The following is a 26,151-nucleotide window of genomic DNA, read 5'->3' on the forward strand; positions in this document are numbered from 1 at the left end:
TACGCCAAAAAATCAATATGTAAAACTTTAGTTAAAAATGAACACGACCATATGAATATGTAAAAAAAATGATGTTATCCGTTTATTTTAGTTTGATAGATTTGTTTACTTTAAAATAAAACGGATTCAAATTGCTATTTTTGCTGGTGATTTAACAAACTCGATTCATAACATCAGTGCTCGCGCTAAGAAAGTTCGAAGCGAGTTAAGTTGAGATATAAACGAATATTAATAGGAAATAAACGCTTATCACGTTCTATCTGATATGGCTGAAGATTGAACAGAATATAAAAATTAAACAAAAGAAACAGAGTATTCAACGGCAAAACATACCTGTTTCGGCACGGACGTCGCCATCTTGATCGTCACTATGAGAATACCAGTGTTTTATATTACTGTTTAAAATCACTTGTAATGTATACAAAAAAATAAAAATCTTAAAAAGTGCTGTTCAAAGAACGCGCGTATAAATATTACAAATATGTACGGATGATTCGTGTCTAGCCAGTTGACTTACATGTTTTTATTCATTTTCATTCAACACACCGTCATTGATTTGCGTGTGATGCAGCTAAGAACTGCGCAGAAAAAAAGGAATTTGATTTTTTTTATCTAATTGATATAACTTTTTATCTTTCATCAACAGCAACTACAATCAACGCCTTGGCCCGTATATCTTTTTGTAAAGATAATTCTTGTTAGCATGTTTTCATACATCGGGTTTAAACTTTATATGGGTACAAGTGTCAGCAGTCGATTTTCTATTGTTCTTAGCAGACAACGGTCAATGTATCGATAGACAAATGGCTATTTATGATTTTCGCCACTGTACCGTATGTCACAAATGTTTAATATTTTCGAAGTTATTTTTACATGTTTTTATTTGGACTTATTTGGACTTATTACGAAGATTAATAAATTAAAAACCAATGTAAACATGATTATTTTGTTATCGGCGGACATTTAAGTAAAAGACGAGTCGGCCTTACCGTAAACAGTCATCATTCCTCCGCTTCGGAGATTTATTACTTAAAAAAACGGCACAGGAATGTTTATTTTTAATTTTTATTAAGTACCTCATCCATAAGTCGAGTTGACTTTTAAAGTCAATTTTGGGAGCGTTTTTAGGTCGACTTATGGCCGCAAATTTACGGTACCTGATCAAAGTCAATTCCAAATTAATTGGGACAAAGCTTCGGGGGCATTTTAAAAAGATCTTTTACAGTTATTTTTGTGTACTTTATTGTTAAACGTCATTGAATTATATCAACGTAATAAATGTGTTTTATTGTGGCAACTAGTTCAAGAAATTCTCTGGAGACTGAATTTACTTTGTATTTTCTTACAGAAATGACAAAAGATCATTTTGACCGGCAACTGAAGACTTTTCGAAGAACAGTACTCATGTCAAATTAACGGAACTTGGAATGTAAATCTGCTCGAATAATTTGATGCAACTTGTCCACCTCAAAGTCCGTCTTGTAGTAAAATAATGGAACTTCTTGAGTGGAGAATTCAAAGATGCATGCATAAAATTATCATTTTTATTGCTAACCAATTTTATATAATAGATATTTGATTATGCGATAGTATATGTTTGTCATTGTAAACGCATTATTTGGCCTTATTTGCAAGCGCGTTGCTACAAAAACGTTGAACTTAAAACGGGAAAAACTTTCTAAACGACCACCCCGTCATAACGACCAACTCGATACGACGACCACCATTTTTCCGTCTATATTTCAATGGTCGTTACACTCACTGATCCGACCTACCCCCGGTACCCGCTAACGGCTATTATGAACACTTGAATCTTAACCAATGAAAAACATTTCTCTACATTGAAACCCTCCAAACAACAGCATGTCCCTTTGTGACGTTCTAAAAGCATAGACGATATTATGAAATGGTATAATGAGAACCGGTTAATATACAATAAAAATTGAAATCACCATTTAACACGATATTCACATTATGTGTCTATGTGTGAATGAATGTAGTGGAAGAACTGAAACCTCTTGCATAAATGATACAACTCTTTCGGCGCGGATGCGGCAGTTATCAAGTTTATAGTACCTAACATAACATGCTTGCAAAACGTGGTATAAGCCTTAGTTGTTCGCAAGCCGACAACTAAAACCCGACCTGTATGCCATATAGTTATTCAAAATGGATTCATGAACACGGAAATAACTGCATTTACAAAAAGATTGATTTAATCAACGCGAGTAATTGGAAATCTCAACGGCAGTTGGTCGATTAGGCGTTGGAAAAACGCAGGCGTGTTAATATTTGAATTTTTCCGATCATTCAAAAGACTATTGGCTCGGCTCTGTTTTGTCATTAGATAGTTTGACATTCATCTCTTTAATTAGTGTAAGATTACCAAAAATATAGTATTATGATGAAAATTACAGTTCAGTTCTTGTTTGAAAAGCTTGAAATACTATATTTGTATGCAATGTATTGATTGGTAACTGTTATAATGCATGCTCAATTATAAAATTTTATTGAAAATTTTACCATTTGGTATTATTTGTCCATCAAAATTCATGAAAACCAAGCATAAAGACCACCTCGCTATTAAAACCACTTATCTAAAGTCCCAAAGATGGTCTTTATAGCGAGGTTTCACTGTAGTTTTTAACCTGAGCGGTTATTACAAATTATTCTTTTGACGCACCGTTAGAAAACGCGGGATTAATAGAGCAACATGGTCCTGACTGCAGAGCAAAGAAGATTGCAAAACATCGCAGATAATAAGCGGATCCTTGCTGAAATCGGTTTGATAAGCACAGTTAGTAGCAACATTACTCCTGCTTGTTTGCACCATAAAGTGCACACTGACGTTTAATTTGATTTGTGGCAATTCAACTACTTGGTCTTGGTCATGCTGCACACAGGCAAAGACCTATAGAATACACAGATTGGAAACTTCGAGCCTTATCAGGCTATCTCGCGGCGTGGTCACGTGTTCGAGAAACTGATAAGAACACTTTGGATCAGCAGACGATATATTCCATAAATCAATCTGAGGAGTCCGAAGATAGCTGATGTATCACGATTGCGATAAGATAGCGACGTGTCATGTAGCAACGGCTACGATTATCGAGCAAAGTTATGCGAAAATGTTACTGCGCTATAGAAGGTGGCTGTAACTTGGTCAATAATGATCCGATTTTTATAAAATAAAGTTTCATAGGAACATGAGTAATTATGCTTTTGCAAAATCTCGATTCTATGAACCTAAAATTAGAATTTATAATGCCGCGATAGTTGAAGTAATAGACCTATAAGAATTTTCAAATCGCGGCGAGAATGCCGTTGAATAATTTATTTGAAAGGCTTTTGCTGATAAAATTTTCTTGTATACATTTTTAATTCAAACATTTAAAACCTTATAATATTATTTCAAAGCGGATAGATATATGTGGACACATAGATCTAGGTCTCTGATAAAAACAACATTACAGTATAATAAATGCTATGATCGTTCGTTTCAGTTAGTCTTATTTCAATATTGATTCTGTGGATTTTTTCAATTTTTTAATTCTCTATTTTTTATTTAGATCTTATTCATGAGTTATAGGTTATTAAATTTTGTTTGTAACAAAGTTTTTTTTCTATTGGTAATTAATAAAAGCTCTAAGTGTCATGGACTAGGATTTCACGAAAAAAACAACAACATTTCACGCGCGTGTTAATTGTCGGATCAATTAGCGAACTGAAGGAGATGTTATGTTTGTATGAAAAATGACAAAGGTTTTCACAATGAACCAAAGCACGTTTGACGATAGGTGTGTACAATAGGGTATAAGAGCTAAAAATTGTACCAACTTTTTTCAAGCCCAAAATCCTTTAAAATGAAAATTTTCCTCCAGTTTGTTTAATTCAAACCTAGATAAAAAAAATCACCAAGCATAAAAATTTGACTTTATCTATTTGGGATGAAAAATGAAAAAGTTTATCAAAAAGAACAAAAACACGTTTGACAGCAATCGTGTACATCAGAGGAAAAGAGCTTAAAATTGTACCAACATAGTATTAGGCCAAATCCTTTAAATTGAACATTTTCTTCTACGTTTTTGTAATTTATACTTAGATTATCATCTCTCCTAGCATAAAAATCATACTTCAACGATTTGGGATGAGAAATAGAAAAGTTTTAAAAAAAGAAACAAACCACTTTGGCGACAGGTGTGAAAATGATTGAATGAAATAACAGTATAAAATTGTACAAAGGCAAAATCCTTTAAAATGCCTTATTTTCGTCTACTTTTTATAAATCATACCTAGATTAACATCTCACCTAGCATAACCATCTTACTTAATCAATCTGTGATGAGAAATAAAGAAGTTTAAAAAAAATTCGTTTGGGCCTTTCAATTTTTCAAAAATTATCGAAAATGAACAAATCCATTTTTCTCTTTCAAATTCCGATAAATTAATATTGCATAAGAATAATAACTACCAAAACCTGAAGCATTATCAACACAGAAAATAAAAACTTATTTTTATTTACACAAAAAAATATTCAATATGTCTGTTTGCGGCGACCGACTTTGCCCATAATTGATTGCTTTAAAACAAAATGGCCGACAATAGCTGGAACAGGGAAGAATCTACACGTACACCTGCATCTCCAAAATGGATGTCACGTGACCCGCGTCCGCCGTTAGATATTATTGCATAACCGCTATCGCGAAGACGAGAGTTTCCAATCTGTGTTATCTATAGGTCTTTGACACAGGTCACAGGTACTTGAAAAAAAATTTGGTCCTTATATATATATATAATAAGAGTAAAGGTATCCAATGATGATTTCACATGTGTATTGAATAACACAATGCAACAGCATAAATGATCAAACAAGGTACACATATGTCGTTGTGGTTGCCAGCAGAAAGGGTCCATCTATGATAAAACACTTTTTATTTGATGAAAATCAACCAAGTATGTCCAAAACAGCTAAAAGTTTCACAAATATGACCCCAAAATCAACGTGTGTAATTCCGGACGTCCATCAAGAAGAAGGAATTTTCCTCTTTAGATATTGAGAGAATTATTGACATTTTTAAGAGTAAAAAGAACAGAGTTTTAAAGCTGTAAAGTCCAGAACATGTCCGAGTTATGTGCCCTTGAAATGTTCTATGTTTATAAATGTTATTCCTGTGGTAAAGAAGTGTTGGGACCAGGTATTTTAGTTGCATTTGGTACATGAATGTTATGCAAAGCAGATATATGTGTTGTTATTGTATCAAATACAGTATTCATAGAAGGAAAATATGCCTTTATTGCATTATTTAAGGAGATTTTGATGATATTCAAGTGTTTAACATGCTTTAACTATACTAATGCATTGAACTTTGAATTTCACAATTTAAGAAGTTCGCGACTCGCTTTTCACAATTCTAAGAAGTTCGTGACTCAATTTTTCACAATTTTGAAAAGTTCGCGACTCAATTTTTCACAATTTTGACAAGTTCGCAACTCATTTTTTCACAAAGTCAGGGGCCAGGGCCGCTTCACAAAGTCAGGAAAAAAAGCCCTGTGTTGTTCTTTTTTGTCTTGAATCCGTATCTGTGTGGGTGTCTTCCCAGTTATCCTGGAAGTACAAAAAACATTAGAATGACCGACTGTTCTTTAAAAAAAAAAAAAACGGAGAAAAAATGACAAGACAAACATGTACCGCATGAATAACACCTAGAAAACACACATAAGCATCATCTTAAACATACACATATATGAAAGCAAATTTTCGATCATACACGGTAAGGCCTAAATTAAAATTAAGTTTGTTTGTCCTTTACCGACCGACCCACTTTTTACCCCCAACCCAAAAATGTTTATTGTGGTTTCTGAAAACATAATTTTTTTTATTCGCGTTTTTTTCGCCGATAATAAAAGAGCGCACTGCAATACTTATATGTGGGCGTATTATCCCTGTCCATTCTTATCGCCCCTGACCGATCTAGGTCGCTCTGATGGTTGAAATTTCATATGCCCCTATATAAGCGCAGTAAATTAGTAGAACATTATCGGTGATCTTTACAACCATTGTTTAATTTGACTTTTAATTTGTCATTGAAAAAGGTGTTTATTAAAGAAATGGTGTTGATTAAAGTAGTTTGTAAATCGGTTAAATTGGTATTTCTCAGAAAATCATTGATAAATGCATTCGTCGTCTAAATGCTTAGGCCCAGTAATTATGGCAAATCGGAACTCAACTTGCGTAAAACACTTGATCAATCAACCGTTAAACACCACCTCCGTTCTCTGCAAAAGATTTGAAAGGCGGAGCTTTGCATGTACTATAATTTAATTGGACAATTGCCATGGAGGAACAAACACACGATTGGTTCAGCATGTTGATTGTTAGACAAAGGAAGCCAATTTTGTCGGCGAGAAATGCGCCGCTTTATGGCTTCAGACAGGAAGCGGCTTTCCTTTGATGACGTCAAACTGTCAATTCACACGGAGTGCACATTTTCGGAAGACTTTTACTAACTCTTTGTTTACAATTCATGCAAAAAACAAAACTTGCTAACATTAAACTTGGGATGACATTATCAAAATAAAGCAAACGTGAAGTTAAAAAAATGTGATTAATTTAATTTGTGTCAGATAAAATAAGACAATTTGCAATGTAAAACAACGAGCTTTCAAGACAACAATCATGACCGCTATGACGCGTGGATCGATCTACCTCGATTAAAAAAAAAAATTAGAAAATGTGATTAATTTAATTTGTGTCAGATAAAATAAGACAATTTGCAATGTAAAACAACGAGCTTTCAAGACAACAATCATGACCGCTACAACCCGTGGATCGATCTACCATGATTAAAAAAAAAAATTAGAAAATGTTCTGAAAAAAAAGATATGCTTGGAGGCTTTTTCCGCCCTATGCCACGGGTCCGAAATTCGGCCCCATTCCTAATGCAAATCTGGTTGTTTTTTTCCCAATTGAAAAAAAAAATTCCCAATTCCAATTTTTTTTTTTTTTACCCTATTACCCTTTTTTTTTACCCTTTAAATATATAAGTTCACCTGATCTGGTGTAGAAAAAAGAAAGTATTGCATAATTAAATTATCTGTTGCCTTGAATTTGTTTTAAGAAATGTAAAATATGTTAATGATTATTTAAGACTTTCCTTATTTTCCTCAAAATCCGGCGCTTCCCGCGATTTTTTTCACCTCAAAAAGGCCAAGCCTTTTCCCCAAATTCAGATTAAAAAACCTGCACTAATCATAATATTTTGTAAAATTTTAATAATAAGTTATCAAAATAGTCGTTATTTACCAGTTAACGGCTTCTTTGAAATATAAGAAACACTGTTTTAAATAATTTACATGCGATAATTTTTCCCAATTGAGCCAATTTTGCGATTAATTTTTTTCCCAAAATGGGGGTTTTCGCGACGCGAAATTCCCAAAATTCCAGTGTGGCGTTTTCCCAAAATGGAGCGGAAAAAGCCTGGCTTGCTAAAAGCTTTATCTCTTTCTTTTCATATTAATATTCACATACCCTTATGAGAAAACAACTTTGGAAAGGCCTTAAGGGAGAAAGCTTTGTGTGAGCGTTTCCCTCATCCAAATTAATTTCTCTTCTTGAAACAAACATGTTAGCAACTTGGAAAGAAGAAAAGCGTGTCATCTTTTAAAACTTTTTTGAATATGATCAATTTATCCTTTTTTTAACCCTAAATATTTTTAACGTTTTTATTTAAGTTCATATAAACAGTATATAAATTTGTCATAAATGTGCTATACATTAAATGTGCTACTTAATATTGGTTTAAGTTAAAAATAAAAGCAGTCTGGCAGTTAAATAATGACAAATGCATTTGAGCAATTACCAGGGTCGGGTTTTTTTTTGGCCCGATTTTTTAGCCGAAATTCGGCTATGTTCCCAATCCCAAAAAGTATACTTTTTTCCCAAAATGTGGCAAAAAATTCCCAATTTCCAAAAATTGTTTTTGAAGGAAGTCTAATGCGTATTTTATCTCAATTTCAATTCAATTACATCTAACAAAGTATTATATGATTTTTTTCCTTTAATTTGAATGATTATAAAGAGTTATATCAAATTGAGTATTTCCCTAATCAGTGGACTTTTCATGTGGAAAAAAAGGCTAATGAATTTATTTTCCCAATTTCATGAAAATGCCAATAAAACTCCCAATTCCAAAGCCATGGGCTATCTTCCCAAAAAGTTGAAAAAAAAAACCTGGGGGTAACATCATTTATTGAACACATACTTGATGTAATTACACACAAGCATGCATTTGATATTAATATATGCAAGAAAACAGCAAACAAGATATGGTTCAGCTACATAGGGCTTCGTACACTGCAGCAGCTAGTGCTTTAATAACAGTGTTTTAAATATTCATAGAATATTAGTGTATTAAAAATATAATTTCTCAAATAAAATCAAATAATTTCCCTACCTACCCGCCTGTAAAATCTAGGGTGGGTAAAGGGCAAATCAACAATATTTTAATTGTGGCCTAAAATAATCAAGCGTTGCAACATCTTTAAATTTGATAATGTATTTTATGACTGTATCAATTCATAACTAAATTTGAAATTAACCTACAAGATCAATATTTTAATCATGTCATGCCCAACAAACACTTTTTATGAACTACATTTAACATAATTATATATTTCAATTTTAAAATTTAATAAAATTAATAATTGAGATTAAGATAAAATTTTGAATTTTATTTCTTTTAAAATTAACGGTGAACTCGGATAATCGTAGTTCAAAATAACGGTGTTTAAGTGTACATATTAATTTTTCACGAAATAACATGTGTTTTCAAGAATGTTTTCAACAACAATTTGCTACCAAAAAGTTACTAAGTAAGCGTAGTATATTCAAAGTGGTACGAAGTCTCCATATTTGGAGTTTCCCCAAAATTCCGAATGTGAATTTAAAGCAAGTGCATAATGATATAAATTTTAATATTACAAACTGAAATAATAAAAACCTACCTCGCAAACTCTTGTTTATCGTCGATTGTAGGTTTCAACATCTCTAATATTGAACAAAAACGTTTACATTCAATAACAGCACAGTTTCAAAATCCAATTAGCCAGTAGATCAATGAACAAAGGAATCTAGTGGCGCGCACGCGGGATATCTGCTGGTTTATTTTTAGATAAGAAGAGAATGGCGCTTGCAAACATTCGAAGATACACAGACGGGTCAAAATGCAAATATACTTACAAGCGTATTTTGTAAAAAACAACAAAAAACGTCAAATTCTTTATGAAAACATATTTAATGTACATGTTTATATTGTGTGATTTTTACACGTTCTTATAATATTCTGCGAACGTTAGGAATGTAACGTTAAAATTTGGTTACCTGATAACGTTCACAACACAAGTTACGAATACTGATATTTTTATTTTTGTTACAAAGTTCTGAAAACGTTTTGGGAATGTTCTGTGTGATCATAACATAAAAAGAACTTAAGCGTAACGTTATTTGACTGTTACGTGCCAGTTGGTAGTACATATCTTTAACACAGTTATTTTATGACCAAAAAACTATGTTCTTTAGACATGTTTTCCTGCTGTTGTTTTAACATGGCCAATCTTACGTTAAATCAACGTTGTATTTTGGTTGCCGACGTCTCGACAGAAATTCAACCAATATTCGATGTCTATTCAACGTCGGGTGTTTGCTGGGATGAAGCTATTTTCATTATTCTTAAATAAATATTCATTTACGTGGTAATAGATCAAGTTAATATTTTGTAGTTCAAAAGCTTTCCCAAAGTTCAGCTGAAGAAGAGTGGTTTAAAGCGGAAAGCAGAAGATGAGATCCCCCGTAAAGTGAAGAAGCAGGTGCTCGCAGAGGACCTGGATCAGAGTAATCTCGGGTCAATTAGGACATCACGACGTCGGTCTGCAAGAATACGCGGAAAGGTACAACTTTTCCATAATTGAGGCCTTTATGATCTTTTCTCTAAAACTGATCTTAACCCAGAATATTTCATTCTTCCTTCCCCCTTCCTTATGAGGTTTAAGAGTTGCCTCCTATGGCAGTGACAAAAAACACCCTCCAGTTGGTAAATTTTTCAAAAGTTCAACTCCTTTAAGAGTTGTGACAAGCTTTCCAGTAGTTCATGTTATAAACATATCTTGTCAATTGTACATGAAACAGAGTACTTCAGGGAGCTAAGTCAAGCCAGTATTTTGTCATGACAATGCCGATTTAAATGCAGTTTTTAGCTCACCTGAGCACAACGTGCTCATGGTGAGCTATTGTGATCGCCTTTTGTCCGTCGTGCGTCGTCAACATTTACCTTGTTAACACTCTAGAGGCCACATTTATTGTCCAGTCTTCATGAAACTTACTCAGAACATGTGTCCCAATAATATCTTGGATGAGTTCGAAAATGGATCCGGTTGATTGAAAAACATGGCCGCCAGGGGGCGTGGCAGTTTTATATATAGCAAACCTTGTTAACACTCTAGAAGTCACATTTATTGTCTGATCTTCATGAAACTTTGTCAGAACATGTGTCCCAATATTATCTTGGACGAGATCAAAAACGGTTCCGGTTGGTTGAAAAACATGGCCACCAGGGGACGTGGCAGTTTTCCTTATATGGCTTTAGTAAAACCTTGTTTACACTCTAGAAGCCACATTTTTAGTCCAATCTTTATGAAACTTTGTCAGAACATGTGTGCCAATAATATCTTGAACGAGTTCGAAAATGGTTCCGGTTAGTTGAAAAACATGGCCGCCAGGGGGCGTGGCAGTTTTCCTTATATGGCTATAGTAAAACGTTGTTAACACTCTAGAAGTCACATTTTTAGTCCAATCTTCATGAAACTTGGTCAAAACATGTGTCCCAATAATATCTTGGACAAGTTCGAAAATGGTTCCAGTTGAATGAAAAACATGGCCGCCAGGGGGCGGGGCAGTTTTCCTTAAATGGCTTTACTGTATGGTAAAACCTTGTTAACACTCTAGAAGTCACATTTGTAATCCAATGCTCATGAAAATTGGTCAGAATATTTGAACTAATAATATCTGGGCTAAGTTCAAAAATGGTTGAGATCAGTTAAAAAACATGGCCGCAAGAGGGCATGGCATTTTTCCTTAAATGGTTATTTACTACAAAACCTTGTGAACACTCTAGAAGTCAAATTTATTATCCAATCTTTATGTAACTTGATCTGAACATTTGTTTTAACAATAGCTTGAGTGAGTTTGAAAATGGTTATGGTTTGTTGAAAAACATGGCCGCCAGGGGGGGGGGCAGTTGTCCTTATATGGCTTTAGTGAAAACTTGTTGACACTATATTAGCCACATTTATTGGCCAATCTTCATGAAACTTGGTCAGAACATTTGTTCCAATGAAATTTTGCCAGAGATTGAAGCTGGGTCATATGAGCTCAAAAACTAGGTCACAAGGTCAAATATAAAAAAAAACATGTTAAGTCACTTTTTTGGTCCAAAATAATCTTCATGAATCAGCTTGCATTTTTTTCAGAATAGTCTAGTTCCTTTGGCTTTCAGGTGAGCGCCTTAGGGCCTGATGGCCCTCTTGTTGTTGTTATGTCCAAGAATACACATTTAACTATAGATTGACATATAACACAATCCTGTTTTTGTAATTGTTCACTTCCGAAACTCATATGTATTCATTAAGACGGCCAATACCAGACATTCCCATAAGTATTTTCAGTCCACAGGACATTCGGTCCTGTGGACTTAAAAAAACTTGCAGGACCGGACTGGGATTCATAGGACCAAAACATCGTGTCACAGACTCACATTTATTGACATAATGATAATTGGAAAAATGTAAGGCAAAATAAGCAACACAACACTAAACAATAATAAATCACAACACACAGTATTGGAAAGAAAAATATGTTAACCAAAAAATAGTTAAAAACTAAGCAATTTCTCAATTGAAAATAAAATTATTGTATACAGGTATTTAACTTGCTGTTTAAACAAAAAGTTTTCATATACTGCTGAGGGCTTTTACTTCTTTAGTAGGGCCCTTATGTAGGCCCCTTCCCCCAAGAGAAAGGCCCCTTGCCCCAACTTAATTTCTTTAAAATCAAGCAAATTGCAATTTTTTAAAGTTTATCTTGGAAATGTTTTCCCCCTTTTTTAGTTGTGTTAATATTTCCCCCCTAAAATTGAAGGCCAGGCCTTTCGCCACCTTAAGAAAACAAGCATTACAGATGCAGTTAAGTGAATGTGACAGTGACTGAAGTCAGTGAAGAAATTGAATGTAAATACAATTTATCAATCAGTTCCGAAAATAAAGCGATTCCAGTGAAGTTTTATCTTCAAAAATTCATTATTAAAATATTTTGACTTATTGAATAAAACTCTCTATTGATTCCTTGATAAGAACCTATTTACCGTAAAATTACAAACTTTGACTTTGTTAACCTTGTTTACATCCGGTCATGCATTTATTAACCAAGACAGGTGCCCGCGTGTCTGCTGCAATTTTCAGCAGCAAAACGATCAGCGTTCGTAACATTTCTCAAATAATTTACTTCAATGGCTCCACAAAGAAAAAAGGTAATTTGCAAAAATGTTTTTTTAACATTACTCTATAAGCAGGTAAAAATCTTTTGCTAAGCTATATGCATAAAGTCAGTGTGAGAGGTGTTTCAGAGGTAAGGCTTGAAACCAATTGCGGTGAAGGTCACATAAACATTGTGAAATAGGGGGTCAGCTCAGTGTTATCTTAACCCTTTCAGTACCGGAACCAAATTTTAAAGGCCTTTGCGAACAGTTTGGATCCAGATGAGACGCTACAGTTCTGTGGCGTCTCATCTGGATCCAAACTGTTTGCTATTCTGATAGTATTCTTTGAAAAAAAATAAAGAAAATGCTTATTTTACAAATTCAGCAGACAACATTTTTGCAGACGACAAATTTCCCAGCATGCAAAGGGTTAAAGTGATACTATGGGCATCTAACAGTGTATGCTATGTTTATAGGTGTTTATTGCAACCGTTGTTTATTTTTGGTGTTTTCTCTTCATATGCACTTATTTTTGTTAATGCAGCATCAACATACTAAAACAATATCCTGGAAAGAGAATAATAATGCATTTGAATATCAACCGTACTTTCGTTTTGACAACTGACAACAGAAATGATTCAATGTACTATGCGAATCTAAATTTAGTTTAAGTGCAGATTCGTTCATACGGCACATGAACACTAACTCCAATCCTAATAAAAAGACAGTTCTGCTCAGCTTAGAGGACTGAGTGAGTCATGTAAAATATTGAATATAATATATATTTTTATAAACAACTGGTAGCAAGATGAGTTGCGAATAATTGGTCAGTAACCACATTTTAACTAACTCTTTTGACCTGTTAATTCTTTTCAGCTCAATTCAACAGTGAAAAATGCCCATACTATCACTTTGATATTTTCATTTCAAATGAAAGAATGGGACATGATTATTTTTATTTTCCAATATTGTAAAACTGTTGGAATATATAGACTGAAACTGTTATATTAGGCAGAGTAACAAGGGCAGACTGCACAGGCTAATCTGGGACGACACTTTACGCACATGCTTTACGCCCAGTTTTATCAGAACAAGACACAAATGGTTACAATGTGATGCCTGTTCTGGATGGCTTCATGTTGACGGTCTTCCTCAGGGGTTTTGTCTTTGATGAATCAAGTGAAAAGTTTGAGTGCCACTTGTGTAAAATATGAAGGGCCACTGAAAAACATATACACTTGCAAATGTCTGACAGATACTGAAAGAAAATCATTACATTGAAATTTGAGTACTTACAATCTATTTGTCTTGAGATTTATCTTTTTTTACCAAGACAGTAACAGAGGGAGTAATCACGTGATAGTCAAGATAGCGAAGTTCATAAAGAAAGAATTATTTTTCGCAGTTTTATACCCTTTATTACTTTTGTTTAATTTTTAAATGACGCTAACTTTCCAGCCATATCAGTTAACATGTGATTAGCGTTTATTTCGTATTAAAATTAGCTTTGTATCTCGACTTTTCTCCCCCCCTGAATTTTCTTGGTGTAGCTTTCATTAGGTCAGCTCGCTAAGAAATTTTGCTGTGAGTCAAGTTGAGATAAAGAGCGAATATAAACACGAAATAAACGCAAGTAACTTTCTTACTGATATGGCTGGAAAGTGAGAGGCATTTAAACAATTAATACAAGTTACAAAGGGTAGAAAACAGCGAAAAATATCTGCATTGGAATGAATGTCGCTGTCTTGACTATCACATGATTACCCCCTGTAAAGACTTCTCTTGGGTGATCTTATTCAACTATTGTTTGCAATTTACTGTATGTAACATAATATCATACTTTTTGTTGTATTATAATTTCAATATTGTATCAGACTTCAGTGATAAATTATGATATCTTGATAAGCGACTAAGAATTATTGAGTACTAGAACAATCCTTATTATGTGCACACCAAAGATTTGTTGTCAGTATTATTTGATTTGTAAAAAGGTATCAAAAACTGAAGTTTGTTGTTGTTTTATTTATCTGAGACATTTATCATTCCTTTGTAGACACAAGATGTGAGTGGTGGATCAAAACAGCGTGGCACATGCTACAGTATGACTTTGAAAAATTCTGTCATCAAAGACTACGATGCTTTTCAAATAAGGCCGCCAGAAACACAACCACCTTGTCTCCTTATTGTTCAGCCAGAGTATATACATGATAAGTGTGCTGGTTTGGTTTGGATTCCACCATACGAAGTATACTAATATACATGATAAGTGTGCTGGTTTGGTTTGGATTCCACCATACGAAGTATACTAATATACATGATAAGTGTGCTTGTTTGGTTTGGATTCCACCATTAAATGCATTTCAGAAAGAGCAACATTCTATGCTAACTGATGAAAAAAGACAACTTCAACTATGCGATGTGGCTGATTTGCCAATAGGTTATGTCCCTAGGTCATTGGCACCCCACTTTAGAGAAATCATGGACAAAGAGGGCAAGGTATCTGCAATTGTCACTGGTGACCCTGTACCGAGTTACCCACCCTGGCCACTTCAAAATGAACCTGGAGGCGGACTTGTGTTACCCTGTGATTATGTTATTTCAACCCCTTGTAAAGATGACCATTAGATTATAACGGACACATTGAATCATATCCCAGAAGGATCTGCTATGGAAATTTTGATGTGCTAGAACTATCATAATAACATAATAGTAAGAAGTTACTGTACAAGGAATCATTAATAAGATGCTTTTGAATTTTCTTTAAACTTGTAATATGAAGGAATTAAAACGTTTAAAAGTTCTTAACTCTTGATTTTCTGTTGCAAACATAACGTGTAATGCATACCTGTCAAATCTGACAGTTAAAATACATTTTGAGATGGTCTCTAATGTTTGTATTCAGCGCAGATATTGTCAACCGGAAGTGGTTTAATACACTCAGACAATAAATGTAAAATATGCCAAGGTATACAGATGCATGGAAAATAAAATATTGTACTGTAGCGTCTTTTAGGTTAGATATAATGCTTCTCAAAGAAAAACAATTTCACAATTTTGTCTTAATGTAAATATTCACAATAATAATAATCATTAACCAAAACTGATTGACAAACTGTACAAATAGACATACTAATTTTGAATTCTCATGGTATCTACAAAATGATACAAACTCGGAAGAATTTGTTTGGTAAAAAAATTGGTTCAATTTTTAGACTGTGTTGCATTTCTTATTCATTTACACAAAGCAAATGAACAAGTTATATTACTGGGTATAACCTTTTTTCTTGATTGAGCATATATTACCTATGCACCATTTAAGCCTGCCTCTGAGTGCACAGATTCTCTGCCAGACGATGATTTTGAAGATGAAGACGAAGAAGACACAGAGAACAGGGTTCAAAGGGTGGCACCGAACAGACCGAACTTCTACGGGGCTGTGGAAGGTATTGTTATGAATTCTCCTCACTAAGAATGTGGGAGTGGAAATATTTTTTATATCATTTTTTTGTGCTTGTCGGACATAAAGAATGGATGGAAAGAAAGGAATAGATCATAAGAAAAATTAACTGGTCAGCAACAATCACTGGTACAAGCGATCTTTTCCTCAGACTTCTTTGTATTAGCCAGCAATAGGGATTTTAAATATTGGTGTTTTGCACTTTATTTCCCCAAATTTTTTGGACACAATCATGTTCGTTTTTCAAAATTGCTTATGACTATGGATTTAACAATAATTCAGTCAGATGTGTGGTGATTATTAACATATGAACTGCCACTATTGTAGGTGTTGAAGTTGGTGCTAGTTGGTACACCCGCATGGAATGCTGCCGAGATGGAATACACCGGTAAAACATTACTGACTCAGTTTGATTAATTATTGAACGACACACGAAAAAATTGTATATTTTTTATTTCAGTAATAGCTTTATTATTATCATATGCCTTCATAAAACCTTGATTTTTGTGAAATTTTAGAAAACTACAAACTTTTTATATTTTCTCCTTGCTCCTCTTAAGTACATGTAGTACCATGAACAGTTTTCAGTCCTAAATATTTTCCTTTGTACATAACAATATTGTTTCTTAGGATAAGACAAAGAGAATTAACCCATACATGGCGAGTTTTGTAAACACAAGGGAGGCTGTTAAATCACTTAGCTTGTTTGACTAAAACAAATTTTGAAAGACTGGCTACATTTTCAAGCTTTTGTTAATAAATAAATTGATAATTCCTCTCCCTATGTATGTGTAGCATGCACAAACTTACACATGACATCTCTTGTGTTATCCCAGGCACACAGTGGCTGGCTTTAATACTTAATGAAACCACTAATACATGACACCTCTTGTGTTATCCCAGGCCCACTGGCATAGTGGCTGGCTTTAAGACTTCATGAAACCACTAATACATGACACCTCTTGTGTTATCCCAGGCCCACTGGCATAGTGGCTGGCTTTAAGACTTCATGAAACCACTAATACATGACACCTCTTGTGTTATCCCAGGCCCACTGGCATAGTGGCTGGCTTTAAGACTTCATGAAACCACTAATACATGACACCTCTTGTGTTATCCCAGGCCCACTGGCATAGTGGCTGGCTTTAAGACTTCATGAAACCACTAATACATGACACCTCTTGTGTTATCCCAGGCCCACTGGCATAGTGGCTGGCTTTAAGACTTAATGAAACCACTAATACATGACACATCTTGTGTTATCCCAGGCCCACTGGCATAGTGGCTGGCTTTAAGACTTCATGAAACCACTAATACATGACACCTCTTGTGTTATCCCAGGCCCACTGGCATAGTGGCTGGCTTTAAGACTTCATGAAACCACTAATACATGACACCTCTTGTGTTATCCCAGGCCCACTGGCATAGTGGCTGGCTTTAAGACTTCATGAAACCACTAATACATGACACCTCTTGTGTTATCCCAGGCCCACTGGCATAGTGGCTGGCTTTAAGACTTTATGAAACCACTAATACATGACACCTCTTGTGTTATCCCAGGCCTACTGGCATAGTGGCTGGCTTTAAGACTTTATGAAACCACTAATACATGACACCTCTTGTGTTATCCCAGGCCCACTGGCATAGTGGCTGGCTTTAAGACTTTATGAAACCACTAACACATGACACCTCTTGTGTTATCCCAGGCCCACTGGCATAGTGGCTGGCTTTAAGACTTCATGAAACCACTTATACATGACACCTCTTGTGTTATCCCAGGCCCACTGGCATAGTGGCTGGCTTTAAGACTTCATAAAACCACTTATACATGACACCTCTTGTGTTATCTCAGACCCACAGTAGCTGGCATCCACGCTGGACCTGATGGTGCCTACTCCATTGCCTTGTCTGGAGGCTATGACGACAACATTGACCTGGGGGAGTGTTTCACCTACACTGGAGAAGGTGGGGAATTATTTTTGCCCAGTTTTCTTGGAAAGCTGAGTTTATTACATGTGTGTAAATTGTCATCACAGATTAACCTGTTAAGTCTGCACAGGCTAATCAAGGAAAACACGTTCCCCTTAAACAGGATTTTTGCTAAAGAGAGACTTCCTTTAAACAAATAATACCATAGAAGCGGAAAGTGTCCTCCTCAATAAGCCTGTGCAAGCTGCACTGGCTGAACTGGGAAAACGCTTAATGCACAGAACAAGGGTCATTTGGATTAATTGGTAAATGTCATAGCACTATCCCATCATTGAAGAACAGCCATTATCAAATGTTCACTGTCACAAAATTAAGAATCACAAAAGAACAAAAAAGATATATATATATATATATATTTTCACATTCATGTATCGCTTCATGCCAAAGGAAGCCATATAAATTATGAACTCTACATGAATGTGAAAGATAGCACTAACATTTTGTTTAGCCTGATGCATATAGACGTTAAAAAGATTGTTAATTTTGATAATTTATTTCTTTGATTTAATTGTGATGTTTATTTTAAGGTCTTGATTTCCGTTCATTATTTAGCATTTTTATAATATATTGCTATATGGTCACTATAGCAATGTTATTTTTTATCTTTTTCAAAGGTGGCAGGGACTTAAAGGGGACCAAAACTAATCCAAAGGTACGGCAAATCTATATTTTTCCTGGAGTTACTCAAATTGGTTATATGTCAGGGGTTTTTTTACTAAGAAAGTGATGCCGATATTCGGCGTCTTCCCCTACCAGAATTTTTCCCCTCAAAATACAATTTCCCACCAAAAATATCATTTTTCACAAAAATATAATATTTTCTCTCAAAGAAATGTTTATTTTTCCTTTGGGCATTCGACAATTATCCAATTTACACCATGTACAACGATCTTTCTCTCTCCAGACGAACACAAAAAATCTGGGAATCCCAGTTATTCTAAATATAGCTCTTAAATTACGTCATGTAAACTGGGCAACTAATCGTAATAATCATGTGACTATTTTACTGGATACCGGTCTTGCGCAAGAAGGGTGTCTCGTCAATAAATTACCGGAAACCAGTCGAATTTTCATCCGGGCTATGTGCAAGCCAAGATATAAACGTGAAAACAGAAAAAAATGTCTCACAATTGGCGTTCTTACACAAACAAAATAAAACATTCGGACTCGGAAGATACTGAACGCATCGAGGCATTTTTTAAGAAAGAATCATCGAAAACCGTTATAACCCAGCAGGATTCTGAGGTAATCAACATCGAACATTGTGAAAGTGAAAGTAGACAATCGGCAGCTGCCGTTCCTTTCCCTTCCAATACGGTAGCAGATCAAGATCGTCAACCCATTCATCATGAAATTGAAATCACAAAATTGACATCGTCCCCCGGCCCCAGTACAGAAATGTAGTTGAAACATTTCCCATAATTAGATCTACACCTGCAACTTAATTAAGGACTTTGACTTTAATACGTGTTAAATGTGTTTAAGAACAAAAAGGACGGAGACAAGCCTCTTTTGATGAGTTATAGACATTGAAATGAACAGTTTTTATTTTTCCCCTAATATGTCTCTTTTGCACTCTTTTTTCCCCTTTCACCCAGCGTCCAGCGTCTTCCCCTTTCTCTAAAAAAAACCCCTGTATGTACCGGTACATGGATTTACAGGTAGCAATATTCAAAGTCTGATTTCAAAATAACTCAACACAAAAATAAGTGTAAAAAATAAACAAATCACGAAAAATTTTCCTAATTTAATCTTACTATAGGCTCATACAAGTGCTGCAAAGAAAAGGAACCATTAACATTTTAAACATTTTAACAAAAACATAAAATTAAGCATTATGCCAAATCATAGTTAACTTTTTTTGAATTAAAGAAATTGGGGAGTATTTTATTTTTTTAAATTACTGTTTACATAGGATGGACTTGTTTTCTGTTACAATAAAGTTAATTATTAACATGTTGCTTGTTAGGAAAAATCCTGTTTTTGTAATGAATATTTTGAGGGTAAGCCAACGAAACACAAATCTGAAAAAAAGATCTCACATTGTACCACTGGTTGCAAAATAAAATTAAAAAAAGATAATTCTGTTACATGTTTTTATATGAAAATTAACTAATTTATGGCTATGTACAGATCATGATATGTTAGTTTTTAAATTGTTGATTAAATTCTTTTTATGTCCCCGGATCGAAAGATCGGGGGTATATTGTTTTTGGCCTTTCTGTCTGTCTGTCTGTCATTCATTGTGTGTCCCAAAACTTTAACCTTGGTTAAAGTTTTGCAATAACTTTTGCAGTGTTGAAGATAGCAACTTGATATTTGGCATGCATGTGTATCTCATGGAGCTGCACATTTTGAGTGGTGAAAGGTCAAGGTCATCCTTCAAGGTCAAAGGTCAAATTTATGGCTTCAAAGCTGCGCAATAGGGGGCATTGTGTTTCTGACAAACACATCTCTTGTTTTCAACAGTCTCATGCTGTAGATATCACTTCATGGTCAGCCCTCACAGTGACTTGTACAGCTTATGACGCTTAGTGTCACACATGTTCACGAAAAACATAAAACTTGTGATAATCAACCCAATCTGATATAAATAAACAAGTGTTTACAAACGGTTCAACTTGGCAGACAGTTTATTGATATTAATGTCCAAAACATCCAGATTGTTCTTTTTCTAGGTGATAAAAGAATTTCAATTCGCCATAATACAATTTGTTTAAGACATTTAAATGTATTATGTAGTGGTTTATTTTAAATTTAACCACTTTCAACTTTTTGGGACTTTTTATCAAAAACTACAGATAACCATTGCAATCGGTAAACCGACTTTGACAAATGTTTAAATGATATTTCTGTATGTGATAGTTTTGGATGCATTTGGAGTAAAATCAGAAAGAAAATGTATTCATTATACCCCCCCCCCCCCCCCCCCGCCATTACTAAGTAAAGGGGATATACTGGAATCGCCATGGACATCTGTCTATCTGTCCATAGACACAAACTTGTCTGTAGACATTCTCTTACATGATATGTTGGAATTTACAAAATTTATGCCCTTTTTTGAACTTAAGAATTTCTATACCAACATACTTCATGCGGAGTGGAGGAGGTTATTCTTGGTTAACATTGTAACAACTTCTAGTTGATTCATATATATTGATGAGCCGTGTTAGGGGGAATAATGAGCTTAATGCGTGTGCATAAAGTGTCATCCCAAATTAGCCGGGCCAATCCACACAAGCTAATCAGGGACGACACTGTTGGCCTAGACTGGATTTTTGTTTAGAAAACAGAAAGTATTGTTCCTGATTAGCCTGTGCTGACTGCACATTCTTAATTGCGAAAATGCTTCTTATGCACGCATAAAGCCAAGTTTTCCCAGAACGCCTCTGACTAATTTCATTTTCAGAACTTGCGCACGGCACCCCAGTCCAAGGACCAGACTCTGACTCGTGGAAACCTGGCTCTGAGTCGAAGTGTTGAGACCCGTAGCCCAGTGCGCGTGATACGTGGATACAAACTCACCAGCCCGTTTGCACCAGATGAGGGATACAGATATGATGGTACTGATAATTAAAAGGGCCTCGCTATGGGAAAACTTGGCTCAATTCATGTGATTTAAGTGTCATCTCAGATGAGCCTGTGCAGTTTGCACAGGCTTATCAGGGATGACACTTTCTGCTGTTATGGAATATTTTGTTGTTAGCTATAGAATATTTTGTTGTTAGCTATGGAATATTTTGTTGTTAGCTATGGAATATTTTGTTGTTAGCTATAGAATATTTTGTTGTTAGCTATGGAATATTTTGTTGTTAGCTATGGAATATTTTGTTGTTAGCTATAGAATACTATGTTGTTAGCTATGGAATATTTTGTTGTTAGCTATGGAATATTTTGTTGTTAGCTATGGCATATTTTGTTGTTTGCAAAATTTCTTCTAAACAAAAATCAAGTTAAGGTGGAAAGTGTCGTCCTTCATAAGCCTTTGCAGATTGCATAGGCTAATCTGGGATGACACTTAATGCACACACATTAAACCCAGCTTTCTCAAAATATGGCTATTATGATGGTACTTGTACTGAATCTCCTGCCCAAGTAATGTAGAAAATAAAGTATTATTGTTAATGTGTTCTAAATAAGTGTTTAGGATACCAGAACAGCATGCATCATCATCTTTCATGAAGTAAAGAGTTATTAACCAGGTTTTCCGAAGGAAAAAACTGGTTATTAGATTGGCGAATGCGGGCGGGCTGGCTGTCTGGTTGGCGGGCTGGCGGGCGGGCGGAACAAGCTTGTCTGGGCCATAACTATGTCGTTCATTGTCAGATTTTAAAATCATTTGGCACATTTGTTCACCATCATTGGACGGTGTGTCGCGCAAAATAATTACGTCGATATCTCCAAGGTCAAGGTCACACTTTGAGTTCAAAGGTCAAAAATGGCCATAAATGAGCTTGTCCTGACCATAACTATGTCATTCATTGTGAGATTTTAAAATCATTTGGCACATTTGTTCACCATCATGGGACGGTGTGTCGCACGAAAGAATCGCGTCAATATCTCCAATGTCAAGGTCGCCACGACTAAAAATAGATTTTTTTTAAAAACAAACTTACAAAGGGGGTTAATTTTGTTTGTTCATTTCAAAAGTTCCGTTTGAGTTTTCTCCCTTTATCAGATTTTTTTTTCACAATGAAAACCTGGTTTTGTGACAATTTTGTCCCTTGTTTTGAGCTTATAATAGTGCTCATAGTTACTGATTTCCAATTTCTGATTTTGCATTACTAGTACACATTTATTCAAATGTGTTCCCTCAAAATTATGGGATTTTGTGTTTGTATCGTGTAAATTACGTAAATTTATAAGTTAATTTCAATTTGACAAACTGTTTATAATGAAGGACAACTGCATTTGATGCACATGATTTTGATATCCATTATTTGTAGGTCTGTACACGGTTGAGAAAGCCTGGTTCACGCCCGGCCTGTCAGGATACATGGTGTGGAAGTTTGCCCTGAAGAGATGCCCGGATCAAGCAGCCCCATCTTGGACCATTTCACAGGCAATATTTTTAAACATGTATCGTTTGAAGCTATTTTTTAGGATCAGTTGGTTGGGCTCTGGCCTCAAGACGGCCTGTACTGGGTTATTGAATTGATTCTCCACATTCGCCCAATAGTTTGTGTAGGGACTCTATACAGAGAATATTTCGTTCATTCTCCCCCAACCTCTGATTCAAGTATAGCAGTTTTTTGGTGACTGGCTTAGTTTAAACATATTTTATTGGTTCACAATGTAATAAATAACAATCATGTGCATATAAAACATGATATAACCTTTCATGATTAGAGAACATGCATCTATGATGCTTATATAACATCTGTTCCATCCTGGAGTTACTGGAGTGAACAATGCAATGTGAATCCAGTAGCTATGAATGCCTTTGAAAGAGGACAATTTTGTCATTTAGTTTTTATAAGGTTTTGTTAGGTTTATAAATTGTATTGTAGGACAGGGTTTTGTTATCACTAAATGGAACAATAACTGGCTTAATTATGTGACCCTTTTTAATGGTGAGGGGAAGGTTAACTTAATACTGTTATTATGTGAAACCAATATTATTTGTCGGACACAAATTTTGTGGATTTTCGTGGGTCTTATAAACCACGAAATAAAATGTCCAACTAATGCTCAAGTCTGAAGTCTTATATCAGACATGATAAAAAAAAATCCAATAAATCGATCAAGTGAAAATACCAGATTTTTTTAATCATGGAAATTTCATGTCAACGAAAATAAATGAATCTTCAGTATTACTTTTTAAATAAGGCAAGAATTTAAAAGTGTCTCCTTAAAAAATCATATTCAGTGTTTGTTATCTTGTTTAGTGATTACTTTTGACAATGTTTATTGTTGTCTTGGTACAATGATTACATGCATTTACTGCAGAATTTCAATCATTTGTAATTAAATATATATATAGATTAAAAAAATAATGCACTCTGCTGATTTCAGTAGTCATAAAGTGGTTGCAATATTGAATTGTTGTTTTCTCAGGAAATTGATGGCCTTCAAAGTCCACTTAAGGAAAACATTGGAGATACAAAGAAAGAAACGGGCACTGAGAGTGAAGTAGCTGATGCCAAAGTCAAATCAGATGAAGCTGGAAAAGACGCTCTTGACAAAAATGGGAAACAAAAAGTGGAGGAAGAATGCAATACAGATGATTCGGTAGAACATGATGAAGAAGATGATGTTAAGGAAACCTCTGAAACTGCTAAGACTGACGATGAGCTGACTGCTGAAAATCCTGATGAACACAACGAGAGCCCTGATGACGAAAAGGATAACTTGAGTGAAGACGTGGATGAAACTGACAAAACATTCGATGAAACTGGCAACAAAGATGATGAAAAGGACTGCACAAATTAATTATCTGACAAATTAATAAAAATGCAACACAAATTAAGCAATTAAGGGGCAAAATGTAATAATAAAAGGCAGCATAAATGAAACCAGAACTTTAAATTAAAACAGATATAACATAAGTGTTACAAATGTGATAAAGTTTTATGTATCACAAGATAAGACTTGTTTAAGTCAACGTAAGAAAACAGTCGTCCAGAAATCTCAAAAAAGGACTTTCCATATTTGGTTTGAAACTTTGATACCTTAAAGAATGTGTTGAGTATTCACTGGAGTACAAACATAAAAGTATACTGCGAAATTTTGCCATTGCTGAATGGATTTCGAGAAAATGAAATACTACTAGCCATCTAGAGGGCATGTTTGACATATAATTGGAATTGTGTTTTTATGTCCCCCACCACTATAGTGGGGGACATATTGTTTTTGCCCTGTCTGTTGGTTTGTTGCTTTGTTTGTTTGTTTGTACGTTTGTTTGTTTGCACCAACTTCAACATTTGCAATAATTTTTTCAATATTGAAGATAGCAACTTGATATTTGGCATGCGTATGTATCTCATGGAGCTGCACATTTTGAGTGGTGAAAGGTCAAGGTCATCCTTCAAGGTCAAAGGTCAAATATATAGCTTCAAAGCGGCGCAAAAGGGGACATAGTGTTTCTAACAAACACATATCTTGTTTTTCAGATGTTTCTATAAGTCAGCAGATGAAATTATCAGAAAAGTATTGTAAATAGTTTTAAAAGCATGTACTACAATGGCATTTAATGTACCTTTACGCCAACAAATTAGAGAAGAGTGATATGCAGTGTGTTAGCTATTGTATGTACGTACTTTGTTTTATAACATATATGTTAGAAAAATTACTATTGTATATGATTGCTTGTTTTTAATATAAGTAGGGTTGTCAATTGCTTCGTTTTTACAAAACATAATTAATAAAGAACTGTTTAAAACATCTTAACTTTTATTTCTTATTGAAAAATGTATATGTTTTACCTGTTTTATCAGATTAATATAGGAAATTAAACTCAGTCTGTTTCCTGTTCTGTCGATATGATTTTACTGCTGACTGACTATGGTTCGTACACCTTATCTGATTCTATTAGCTCATCTAAGCACATATTGCTACACCTTATCTGATTCTATGAGCTTATCTGAGCACATAGTGCTACATCTTATCTGATTCTATGAGCTTATCTGAGCACATAGTGCTACACCTTATCTGATTCTATTAGATAATATGAGCATATAGTGCTACACCTTATCTGATTATATTAGATAATATGAGCATATAGTGCTACACCTTATCTGATTATATTAGATAATATGAGCATATAGTGTTACACCTTATCTGATTATATTAGATAATATGAGCATATAGTGTTACACCTTATCTGATTATATTAGATAATATGAGCATATAGTGTTACACCTTATCTGATTCTATTAGATAATATGAGCATATAGTGTTACACCTTATCTGATTCTATGAGCTTATCTGAGCATATAGTGCTACACATTATCTGATTCTATGAGCTTATCTGAGCACATAGTGCTACACCTTATCTGATTCTATTAGCTCATCTGAGCACACAGTGCTACACCTTATCTTATTCTATTAGCTCATATGAGCATATAGTGCTACACCTTATCTTATTATATTATCTCATCTGAGCACACAGTGCTTCACCTTATCTGATTCTATAAGCTCATCTGAAGTTTGGTATAAGGCGTTTATCATCGTATGCTT

At 34.6% G+C, this 26,151-nt stretch overlaps 1 protein-coding gene across 1 annotated transcript; it reads left to right on the forward strand.

Moving 5' to 3' along the window:
- Positions 1-2,678: 2,678 nt before the first annotated feature.
- Positions 2,679-25,357, forward strand: LOC127881895 (uncharacterized). The gene is made up of 9 exons (XM_052430095.1): positions 2,679-2,797; positions 9,778-9,945; positions 15,847-15,970; positions 16,312-16,372; positions 17,837-17,949; positions 18,588-18,625; positions 21,383-21,536; positions 22,920-23,035; positions 24,031-25,357. The coding sequence occupies exons 1-9, from the start codon at positions 2,714-2,716 to the stop codon at positions 24,403-24,405; spliced, it is 1,233 nt and encodes a 410-aa protein (XP_052286055.1). The 5' UTR covers positions 2,679-2,713; the 3' UTR covers positions 24,406-25,357.
- The last annotated feature ends 794 nt before the right edge of the window (positions 25,358-26,151 follow it).

The sequence above is a fragment of the Dreissena polymorpha genome, chromosome 5, assembly GCF_020536995.1.
Source record: "Dreissena polymorpha isolate Duluth1 chromosome 5, UMN_Dpol_1.0, whole genome shotgun sequence".
NCBI classification, from domain to species: domain Eukaryota; kingdom Metazoa; phylum Mollusca; class Bivalvia; order Myida; family Dreissenidae; genus Dreissena; species Dreissena polymorpha.

Bases quoted from the DNA above. Each gene is read 5' to 3' on its own strand.
- LOC127881895 (XM_052430095.1), top strand. From the start codon at position 2,714: ATGGTCCTGACTGCAGAGCAAAGAAGATTGCAAAACATCGCAGATAAT. The intron at 16,373-17,836 runs GTAAAACATTAC...GTGTTATCTCAG, and splicing joins TGCCGAGATGGAATACACCG to ACCCACAGTAGCTGGCATCC. The intron at 18,626-21,382 runs GTACGGCAAATC...TTTCATTTTCAG, and splicing joins GGACCAAAACTAATCCAAAG to AACTTGCGCACGGCACCCCA.